This window comes from Lampetra planeri, chromosome 5 (assembly GCF_965212315.1).
Source record: "Lampetra planeri chromosome 5, kcLamPlan1.2.h2, whole genome shotgun sequence".
NCBI lineage: Eukaryota > Metazoa > Chordata > Hyperoartia > Petromyzontiformes > Petromyzontidae > Lampetra > Lampetra planeri.
In genome coordinates this window covers 20905442-20917087 of record NC_136111.1, presented here as the reverse complement: position 1 = coordinate 20917087, position 11646 = coordinate 20905442, and the positions used below count along the sequence as shown (strand labels likewise).

The 11646-nt window shown below is 47.5% G+C and overlaps 1 protein-coding gene across 1 annotated transcript; it reads left to right on the top strand.

Moving 5' to 3' along the window:
• Positions 1-858: 858 nt before the first annotated feature.
• On the top strand, positions 859-11504 carry LOC144719123 (ectonucleotide pyrophosphatase/phosphodiesterase family member 7-like). Its single transcript, XM_078594979.1, has 6 exons — positions 859-1206; positions 3221-3363; positions 4198-4824; positions 5233-5644; positions 8381-8515; positions 9298-11504. The coding sequence occupies exons 1-5, from the start codon at positions 936-938 to the stop codon at positions 8482-8484; spliced, it is 1557 nt and encodes a 518-aa protein (XP_078451105.1). The 5' UTR covers positions 859-935; the 3' UTR covers positions 8485-8515; positions 9298-11504.
• Positions 11505-11646: the final 142 nt, after the last annotated feature.

Here is an 11646-nt window from a genome sequence, read left to right as displayed (position 1 = left end):
AGCGGACCTGGAGAAACATTCACACAATCAAGGGGAGAAAAATTCATACTCCATACATACAGCAGGCGTCAGGGTCGAGGATTGAACCCACAACCTCCTTCATATCAGGCGAGGGAGTTAACATCTTGCTACCGTGGCGCCCAATGGCTAAGCATAGCTGGAGCCATTTTTACGTGTATCTGGTGTTAGGAGACACTGCCACAGTGCTAACGCACTGATTGATTCGCTCTCCTGGCACGTCAGTTTAAAAGATGGGAAAATATCTGAAATCATCTGCCTCTCTCCACCCACAAGTGCAAACAGGAAGACCACAGTTAGTCGATTGGTGGGTCGAGTGCGGTGGTGGGGTAAAGTGTGGGTTCCCCCCTCCCCACCTCTTCCAAGGTGTCTGGCCAGCATGGAAGAGGGGGCCATATCCCTCTGGAGCAGCCAGAGGTGGGACAAAGTCATTGTTATGCAAGTCCAAGTCGAGTCGCAAGTCATCAAATTCATGACTCGAGTCTGACTCGAGTCCAAGTCACATGACTCGAGTCCACATCTCATAGGTGGGACAAAGTCATTGTTATGCAAGTCCAAGTCGAGTCGCAAGTCATCAAATTCATCACTCGAGTCTGACTCGAGTCCAAGTCACATGACTCGAGTCCACACCTCTGGGAGCAGCTGTGTAGCGGAGGCTTTCCTCCAACAGTGGTGTGAGCGAGCAATTGCAGGGCTGCACCTTTTTCCTTAATCTGGGACAAAATCAAGTAGCGGGCATGTTGAAGTTAGCCAAAACAACTGAGACATTGTCAGCGTATCTCTTATCTATATTGGTGACACTTTGCACCTGCCATTAACCCTTAAATATCCATGGAAAGAGCAGTGGTGCGAAGACAAAAGAAACATTTCCGCTCTCACTGTCCTCGGAAGAAGAACCTCCAAGCCTTTGTAGGACGATGCTGTCGCTGAGAGGAGAGCGTGGATCGGGGCGCTGGCTCCTGGCGCTCGCGCTCTGCGTTGCATGGTCGGGATCGAGCGCGCTGCCGGCGCACAGAGGGCAACCGCAGAAGCTGCTGCTCGTCTCGTTCGACGGATTCCGCTGGGACTACGACACGGACGTGGACACCCCGAACCTGGACCACCTGCGCACCATCGGGGTCGCGGCGCGACACATGGTGCCGCCTTTCGTCACGATGACGTCTCCATCGCACTTCACCCTCGTCACTGGTAACCCTTCAGCACCTCTGAGTCGGATCCGTCGATGATTCATCTAGAGGCTCAATTAAAATTACGTACCTATTTTAAACAATCGTAATACCAACTGTTCGACATGCCCTCCAGGGGTTGCCCGTTCTGCAATCGCGAGCTGTCCATGTGAGTTCTCCGACCTCTTCCAATCTTTCAAGACGTTTGGCCACTGTTCAAATGTGGGTCAAATTCCCTCGTTACAGGTACGGATAAGCGTAGCTGAAGCCAAATGTTTTTAGCATAACTGATGGTCGGGGCGTGCTGCCACAGTGTTCGCACGCTGGTCGATTCGAGCTCTCCTGGCACGTGAGTTCAAAATATTGGCACATTCCTCAAAGCCCCTGCATCTCTCCACCAGAAAAGTGCAAATATGGAGACCACAGTTGGTCGATTAGTTGGTCGAGTGAGGTGGGTTAAAGTGTGGGTACCACACCCCCCCCCCCCCCATTTTTGACCAAGGCGTCTGGCCCTCGTGGATCATTACGATCCATGGGCAGATATCCCGTAGGTGTCCACTGCACATTTCGTCATTAGTTTCCACTTTCCTCTGTCTTGTGCCAATGTGCTGCTGCTGCTGCTGCCTTCTGGTAGCTAATTTTTCGACCCAATCCCGGCTACTCGATTGAGGATGCGACGTCCGAGCCGATATCCCTCTTCCTCCTCCTCTTCTTCTGTGGTCGTCATGTGCATTGCATTACTTTCGGTTTTTTTTTCTCTCCACGGCGAAGTATCCAGCACCCTTTCGCCAAATAACCCCTCTGGAGCAGCTCTGTAGTGGAGGCCCTTCCACCAAAACAGCAGTGTGAGAGAGCAATTGCAGGGTTGCACCTTTTGTACCTTCAACGTGTGCCCATTGTGCTATAATATTAGATTACTGTTCATTGAGTTGGTCAAGAATCCATGGCTTTGTCAATATTTAAACAAAAACGCTTGGTTTTTATAAATTGTTATAAGCAATGAGCATTCGTGTATGTAAATGTTACATTTTGTAAAGTGCTCTATATGAACATTGATTGATTGGTCATGTAAGTGTTGTCGACCTTGTTTCGAGTTGTGTTTGTGTGTTTGTTTTTCGTATGCAATCTGCATTTCCCTCTTGACCCAGATCTCACCTTGAAAAAATATCATTTCAGTTTCAAATAGCTCTGTTTCTCTCTGTTTTCTCTCTCTCGATTTTAAATAAAAAGAAGTCGATCGATTTGCTGATTTTAAAATGGTAGTCGATCCAAGTGCGGCTTTTCTTCTTCCAAGGTTGGGCTGCGCATTGAGCAATTTCGCTCTCAGGAGCTTTCCCCGTGCACTGGTGTGAAATCGATGCAGCGGTGCGTGGTGAAAGTTTAAATAGGCTGCCAAAATATGTTATTATACATCCCTGAATATCCTCTAGATGAGAGCTTAATACAATTTAATGTATTTTTCCAAAGTAAAAAAAAAATGGCTTTGGTGGGCAGTGGGGGGGGGGGGGGCACGTAAGAACGGGTTTCCGATATCACTCGTTACTGATGTTAGCCGTGGCTGGTAATTACACTCAGGTCGCCAGGCTCGTAGCACGTGGTTCAAACCACTGTGCCGCCACGGTGGCGAGATGTTAACTACCTCGCCTGGTATGCAGGAGATCGTGGGTTCAATCCAGATCCAGACCCTGACTCCTGTATATTTGTAGTTTGCACGTTCTCCCCGTGGTCGTGTGGATTTTCCTCCGGGTCCTACGGTTTTTACCTCCACGTTTAGAAACATGCGTTTAGAGTATTTGGCTGCGATAAATTTCCACGTGATAAGCCACTTCGTTGAGCTATCATTTGTGGCTAGGGTCGCTTCTGAAAAGAGATATACAGCTCAGTGGGCCTTACCTGGTAAAATAAACTAAATCAATTATAGTGTCGCATAATTTAAAAATAATTGTGATATAGGGAGCCATATTGAAGAACGGTCAGTATTATACATATGCTTAACTTTGGCGTGACTCTTTTGTCTGTGTGCGCGGTGTGCGCAGGGAGGCACCCGGAGTCTCACGGCGTCATTCACAACATGCTGTTCGATCCAGAGACCGGAGAAAAACGCAACTTTAAGAAAACGCAACTGCGCTCCGAATGGTGGAACCAGACCCTCCCCATCTGGATCACGGCGCAAAACCAGGTCTCTTGGCCTTCACGCTCTCGAAAATCCGTAGTTCGGGCATGCTTCGCTTTGCCTTCTGTCAAAGCCGCCAAATCAACCTTTGGTCAGAGGGAGGTCGTACGTTCTCCTGTCCTGTCCTTCCTCGTCATAAACTTCTTTCCTCCAGCATGCGACCACGTACCTGTCCCCGTTCAAGTTCACTATGCTTCTCTTTACCCTTGCCTATGACTGGCTACCTCTTTCTGCATAATGCCTTTTTCTATACAGCATCTTGAGATGCGTTCACATTTATATGCTACGCAAATTGACTTGCGTTTAAAACCTATCATCTGGATTTTCAAGGTTGGTTAAGTGACACCCATTTGCAGGCTTTTCAACTCTTGTGTATGGTTAACTCTTAAAACCACACAATGAAGATTGTGCCTAATCCTATTCATCAATTTTAAACTTTAAACACGCACCGGATTATAATATAGCTACAACCGCATTATCACAACAAAAACAACAACACTTCCCAAGATTTGTCATTAAAACTGCCTAATGAAAAAACAAACACATAACTGGCTGACCTTTTGGATGAATTATTCTTAGAGATGGCAGAGACATCGACTGACATGTACGGAGGTGTCTGAACAAAAGTTGACTTTAAAAGTTGAAATTAATAAGAGAAACATAGATACCAGGCTGCCGTTCCAATCAACTCCTCTTCTTTCGAGCAGTGCCATCTTGAACTATAAGATTGAAGAAGGCACTTTATGCCCTAGTGGTCTCAAACAAAGTTGATATGTGAAAGTTGACATCAACATATCTTTCCAACGCCGTTGCGTTTTCATATTTTTCCCCCATTATCAGGGCCTGAAGACCGGCTCGTTCCACTTCCCCGGCGGAGCTGCCACGTACTCCGGGCAGACTCCGTCCAAGGCCGTGGCGGAAGCGGACGATCATCCGAACAGCAACGTGACCGAGTGGCTCCTCAACATTGACATCGTCATGGACTGGTTCGTCAAGGACGGCCTCGACTTCGTGGGTCTGTACTACGGCGAGCCGGACTCCACGGGCCACAAGTATGGACCAGAGACGGAAGAGCGGCGGGCGATTGTGAAAAAGGTGGATGAGACCATCGGCTTCCTGGTGGAGGCCATCGAGAGGAGCGGCCTGAAGGACACCCTCAATGTCATCATCACCTCGGACCACGGCATGCTGACCACTCAGAAAGCTCCGGACATCGATGAAATTGTGCTGTCAAATTTCATTAACTTCACAAGGGACCTCAAGTTTGACCTGGTGGACTACGGACCGTCCGGCATGCTTCTGCCCAAGGAAGGGAAGGAGGTGGAAGTTTACCAGAACCTGAAGGGTGCCCACCCGCACCTGCACGTTTATAGGAAGGAAGAGTTCCCAGAGCGCTTTCACTACCGCAACCACGAGCGCATCCTGCCCATCTTGGTGTACGGAGACCCTGGCTACGTGGTCAATGGGGTTGAGTATTCACACCAAACTCGACATCTTACATGACCGTATTTGCATCACGATGAGCATTATTGTACAGCTCTGCCTGTACAGCCATTTGTCAGTCCATCGCTCGACGAGGCTCTCCCCACGCTGTTCAGGCTGTGGGTTTACTTATTATGCTTAAGCTTCACCACGCTGGTCAATGCGGGTTGGTGTAGGCTGAGAGCATAGATATGAGAGCACAGAAGGACAGTAAAGCAGCGGATTATACTGCACTGCCCTCCACTCCACACCTACTTGCATAAGAGTCATTAAAATCAAACCCGTCTGAATGTTGATTTATCGGAGGAGTTAAAAGCGACTCATTGCACGATGTTGATCCGACCGGGTTGTTCGAAAGCCCCCTTTGTTCCCCCCCCCCACCCCCCTGGACAGAGAATGATATTCCAGTTCAACAAGGGCGACCACGGCTACGACAACGAGCTGCCCGACATGTGGACCATCTTCCGCGCCTTCGGACCTCGCTTCCGTCGGGGCTACGTGGCGGAGCCGTTCGACAGCGTGCACGTGTACGCGCTCATGTGCGACCTGCTCGGGGTGCAGCCGGAGCCGCACAACGGCTCCCTCGACGTCACCCGGGACATGCTCGTCGACTCGCAGAGCACGACTCCTGCTGATGTTACTACTTGGGCTTCTGCTCCGGCTACTACGGCTACTACTACTACAAAGGCTACTACTACTACTATAAAGACTACTACTACAAAGGCTACTACTACTACAAAGGCTACTCCTACTACTACAAAGGCTACTACTACTACTACAAAGGCTTCGACTGCCAACTTGCCGGGTATTTGTCTCCCACCAAGTGGTGTGCCATGTAGCTCTCCAGGTCAGGTGGACGTCGAGGTCCACTTTGCGTGTGCTTGTTTGTTGTTTATTATGATTGCTGGTGACGTGAGCAGGTTGTGGATCTGAGTAGAATAAGAGAGCTGAAGGGGTTCCAAATGCACCCGCAGCGGTGTCCATTTCTCCCTCCCTCGTTGTAGTCTGGTGCCCGGTGTAACAGGCCGTAGTATACCCACATGCCGTAGTATACCCGGGGTTAAAACGGCCTAGGCTAGATTATACCCGGGTATATTATGGCCTAGGCCAATTTATACTCTGGGGTATATTATGGCCTAGGCCAATTTATACTCGAGGGTATATTATGGCCTAGGCCAAATTATGCCCCTCTAGGCCAAATTATACCCCCATGATAGTAATAGTGTTGAGCGATATACACATGAATTACTTAATTTTTCCAACATTTTATTTAAAACTGTAAACACATAGACTTTGATTGCTTCAACCAGAGAAACTTTAATGATTACCCTAACCCTAAAAATGCTTCAATTGATCAAATTGAGATTCTTACTTCCATTTATACGCTTTTTAGATATCGATTGAAGTTCGTTGTCGGCTGTTCTCTGTATGGATAATTGCCTTTGAACTTTCACATGGGGCATATTCTGGCCTGGAGGGGTATGGTCTGGCCCAGTCTAGTTTAAACCCCCGGGTATTGTTTAGCCTAGGACACTTTATTCCCCCGGGTATACTCTGGTCTGGGCCAAACTATACCCGGGTTTAATCGGGGCAGGGGTTATTTTAGCCTGTTACACCGGAGCTCCATCCCGTGCAGTTGCACCTCGTGCACGCTCAGTCGCCATTGCACTGGGTTGTTGATGGGCTGTCGCCAGACCTGTTTCCCATTCGGAAGAGAACACCACGACAAGACGAGTAGCTTCCCCACGCATTTGTATTACATTGGTGCGGGGCAACCATTTTAAAAAAAATGCCTGACATGGGTGGGTTGGTGATTGCGCTCCATCTGACAAAGTCGCCGGTTACAACTCCTGTTAACACAGTGAAGAGGAGACTTGAGATGGTTAAGCAGGATCAAGGCAACCTCACACCGTACTTCCACTTATCAACTAAAACCAACCTCGAACCCTCCAATTCCTCTCCTTATATAGCCCGTATTCCCCCCTTTTTTCACACTCATTCCCTTCTCGGGGTTTCCCTACTCTGTTAATCCTTCTGGGGCCAATCCGATGGGAGTGTCCTCCACTCAATAATCGGATTGCGTGTCGTACACGGCAGTGCTCCCGCGACCCTTAACCCATGGTTGTGTGGTGTTTGTGTGTGAGGATGTCCCGAACATCCTCTACATCAGTACTAGGGTGAAGCGGTGGCATAGTGACGCGCGCGGACTTATCTGTGAGCCCAAGTGGTCTCAATTAAATTCCCTGCCAGGGCTAGGACCGGTGTTAACCGCTCCTGGGGCCACCAGTGCAGTGGACAGTCTGGTTAAGCGACCCTCACGATCAACGTGGTGTGGAGAGGCCTTCATCCAGCAGTAGATGACCAATGGGCCGCACATTTGTAAATGTACATGCCGGGCCCACCCGATGACATGTGCAACCTGTGTGCAGGGTAGCGTGGCGCACACACACACTCTTGATCGACGAAGAGTCCTAAAGTGTCCAGCGCCGGATGCTTAGTCAGCGAATGCTTTTACACGTGACTTTCCAGGCAGAGTACCAGATACACAAGAAAAAACAAGTAATTAAATGAATACATACGTAGTATGTCAATGGTATAGTGTGGGTGGACGTCAGCCAACGTAGCCACAGAGCCATTTGAAAGCCTCCTCCTCCAGTATGTGCAGGGCAGTACCCAGTACCGCAACCAGAGACAATGGTGCGCCATGGTATCACTACTCCCCGCATTCACACGGCAGGCTGTCACGTAAGTAGTACGATGTCCCATCGATGTTCGAAAGCGGGCACACACACACACACTCCCTGCCCTGGTCACACCGGAAGTGGTGCAACTGAACCCCACTGGCGCCTTGGGAAGTCGAAGCTAGGCATCTGGACGGATGGATCACTGATGAGGTCTACGCGTCTCCATTCCTCGCGCCAGGCAGTTGCGGGTATGTCATATGCTCGAGTCTTTGGGCGGTGGTAATGCCCACGCTGGGTGTCTGGACTTGAGACGCAGGGGCAGAGGCTTGAAGATAATTATCGACGTGAAGGGGCAACTCCGGTTGCCGCAGCTACCTCGTCCAGCATTTTGGCTACTGCAGCTTGGTGAGCACTGGGCAGAGTCACCACCACGAGTCCTATTAAGGCCCTGTTTGGTAAAACTTTGCTTAAACTCAACGTATAAAGCAATTAGGGCCATGCGGGAATGAACGAACGCAAAACCCCACGCCAACTCTCAACACAAAATAGCAACAAACGACCAAGAGTAAGCGGCAACCCTCTCGGCCGAGCCCACATTCCGGCACCTTCCATTACGTTACTACTCCAACTCGGCACTCAGGAGGCAGGCGGAGTCAATCGCGGCCGCTCCACGTTTTTGTTTCATGAATGACACCGTGTGAATATTCGTAAAATATGCAAAGTGCGCATTTGTGAAAATCCTTCAAATGTTTGTGATGTGTTTGAAGGGCTCAGCGAGTTTCCCTGACAACGTAGACACGTCTCAATACCGTTAGAGGAGTCTCGTAAATAATCAGCTCGTGTGTTGCTGTTGACAGATGACCTTGGATCCTCCAACCGTCTGACCCCTGGCTTGACAAAAGGATTCATCGGCCTGCTCGCAATCACCACGGTTCTGTTCTCGTCTTCACTGTGGCAGTAGCCTACGCCACCCAGAAAGCAACCACTGCAAAGTAAGTATAACCCTTGCAATTAGTGACCAATGTGTGCAAGGTTTACGGGGAGTGAAATTCTACATGTGTTTAGAATCAATTTCAAGTATTATATTTGTGAGTAGTTGGGATGTAGGTTTGGACGTGGTGGATTAAGAGGGCCCCAATGTGGTTTTTCTGCTCTGGGCCTCGAGCAACGTCTTGGTTGGCCCTGGAAAACCAAGGGTGTCAATCATATCCCTGCATCATCCTCCGCTTGATGGGAGGATGGCTCCTTCTCTGCTGCTGATATTATTGTCTGGAATAATCATTAAAGGCTTTGAACCTTCACTTGTTCAAGTACAGGCTCAAGGATTCCCGCATCTCTTCTGCAGATGGCTGACTGTCTCTATGTGTCTGTCATAATATCATCTCATTTCCCCTCCAGTCTGTAGCATTCCACTCATTCATTGCTCCAAAACAACGTCTTATTAACAACTCTTTAGATGCACGTGTCGCCCTATGTCTACAGCGTTTATGAGATACAATTGGTACTCAACGTAATTCCTGACTCCGAACCAGAGTCTGGAAGACAAAAAAAACAAAATGGGCCTCAATTTCCTGGTCCAGCGATCAAGAAGGCCTGAATGAAGAGATGACACAGTATAATGGCGATGACCCAGCAACTCCTGGTGTTTGTAGCCTCTATTGATCAGTCTGTGCCTGCATTAACAATGTGGTGGAGATATAATGATGAAGCGGACAGTGTAATGTGCAATAGGTTCATTACTAAAGTAATGTTTTTTTTACGTGTTTCTTTACAGGCCTCAACCCAAGCTCGTGATGGACGTACATGATACACAGATGTCGCGTGTATTTCTTGAAATTATTGAGCAGTAATTGCACAAATTTTAATTCACCTTCACGTAGGGAGGTAAATTGATTTTCGGAACTTAAGGACTGATGTACAGTCGGTCATTAATTTGTCGAAGCTTCGCTCCAGATCCTCGCTTCGAGCTGAATTTATCAAATGGACTCATTGAAGTTGAAATATAATTTTGCTTTAAAATCTTTAGATTTTCAGTTCAGAATGTTTTAATGAAATCCAGACTAAATATTTAATGCATCTTAATCTTAGTTTAACACATACCATTTCAAAACTGCTTATTATTTAAGTGCTGTTTTCTGGGTTTTGCTTCATGTTGAGAATTTCTCCTCTCAAGCTGTCGCCACACACTGCTGCGGGTAACTTTAGCAGTTTAAATTATGTTTTGTTTTCAACTTAAACGTTCAACACGCAAACCCACCCAGAAATCCGCGTTTGGAACGTTGCTGCATTGCAAGAGATAACTAACAGATGTTCGCAGTAATTTGTATTTAATAGTTAACGACCAACTCGCACATCATTTGGATGCGACCGTCTATCTGTCCCTCCAAGCCAGCCAGCAAAACGTTTAATCTTATATCGAGCCCTTTCTCTCCACCTTTCTTGTGCCTTCTCTGCAATGTATATCGTAATTTATCTCCATTTCTGACTTTGCCTTTGTTTATTTCTCTGTCTCCTCTTCTACCATCTCCCTCCCTCTGCATTTCTCTCCTCCCTACACTGTATCCTGCCCACTTCCCACCTATCCCTGTTTTTCGAACCCCTCGTCCTCACTTTCTTTGTTCCCACCTCTTCTTTGCCCGTCTCGTTCTGTCTTGCCTCTCCTTAATCCTCCCACCTACTGATTAGCGCTTTCCATCGCTCTCCTCTTTCCGTTTTTCTCTTTGCATTCTGCACTCTTCCTCTCCAATTCACGCCATTTCACTCTCTGCTGCCTCTCTCAGTTGCTCTCCGTTTCTTCCTCCCTCCCTCTCTCTGCCTTCCTCATTTCCCTCCACTCTCTGCTTTGTCACATTTGCACAGGAAGCCACTGGAGCTAGGCACTTTTAAATCTGGAATGAAAACTCATTTCTTTAAAACTGCTTTTTGTGGTTGGTTTGTTGTCCTTCCCGTACCTCCGATTAGCACGATTGGCTACGTACGGTGCGAAAGAAGTTCAACATACATGTGGGAATGGGGGGGGGGGCGTCAGAGTGCACAGATCCTATGCACGGCTGTGGAATGCGGGTGGCGTTATCACGCGCGGTGGCGTCATTATCACGCACTTGAGTGCTAGTCGGCCAGACAGACAGGAATACAGGCAGGAAGAAAGCCAGTCAATGTTTGTCTTCCAATATAGTTGCAAATGCGCATACCGCAATGTAAGTTTCTCGACTTGAAGCTTTCGTGACTGCAGTAATTCATACTTCTTGGGTCTTTCGGTAAAGTCACGTAGAAAAATTATTAAAAAAACCACGACGTTTCGATCGCAACACAAACATTCGTCTTCAGGTGAAAAAATACAGCAGGCAGACTGCTGTGTTGCGATCGAAACATCGTGATTTTTTAAAATTATTTTTCTATTGACGTGACTTTTCCGAAAGACCCAAATAGTACGTAAATTTCTCATCAAATTAACGACAAGTAAAATTGGCGCGGGTCATACCGTAACGATATGTATTGTCACTCTTTTTTTAAAGTTACATCTTTTTAATATGCATCTCAACACAAATCATTCAAATCTCGCTTTGCTGCAAAACATTATGATACTACCACGTTCATATGAATGTAATAACTGTACCCACCTAACAGGACTAGGGTACTGCATGATCCCTTGAATCTTTAACAAGGCAGTTGCACACTCAGCCCTGTTCTTTCGAGATTTATTCTTTTGCCATTTTACGCGCAAATAGAATCTCGTTTATGCAAACGGACGCGCTTTTGCATCATGGAATGGTGTTTTTTATGGTAAGGCGACGTTCGTACTCAGTCTGAATGTCTAAACCACGTTAGCAGACGTGGGGCAACGCTGTCCAACGGAGCAAGCTGCAGCAAGCACAAGACGCCACGGTCCAGCTTCATGATGCGATATCAAGATTAAATATAGCACAACGATCCTGTGTTGAAATACAGACAGACATCCATTTATTAAATCACCTCATAATACTTCTTTTGGCTTTTCACTTAATTGAGTTCACTTCCAGCTCTGATAATTACATACAACCCTCATGTGATGAAGATGACAATTTAATGGTTGTGTTGGAAAATTAAATGACCCTGCCACTTAATTCCCGAATAACTGGAAATT

Coding starts and splice junctions, on each gene's coding strand:
- LOC144719123 (XM_078594979.1), top strand. CDS start 936: ATGCTGTCGCTGAGAGGAGAGCGTGGATCGGGGCGCTGGCTCCTGGCG. Junction 3,364..4,197: donor GGATCACGGCGCAAAACCAG/GTCTCTTGGCCT, acceptor CCCCATTATCAG/GGCCTGAAGACCGGCTCGTT. Junction 4,825..5,232: donor CTGGCTACGTGGTCAATGGG/GTTGAGTATTCA, acceptor CCCCCTGGACAG/AGAATGATATTCCAGTTCAA.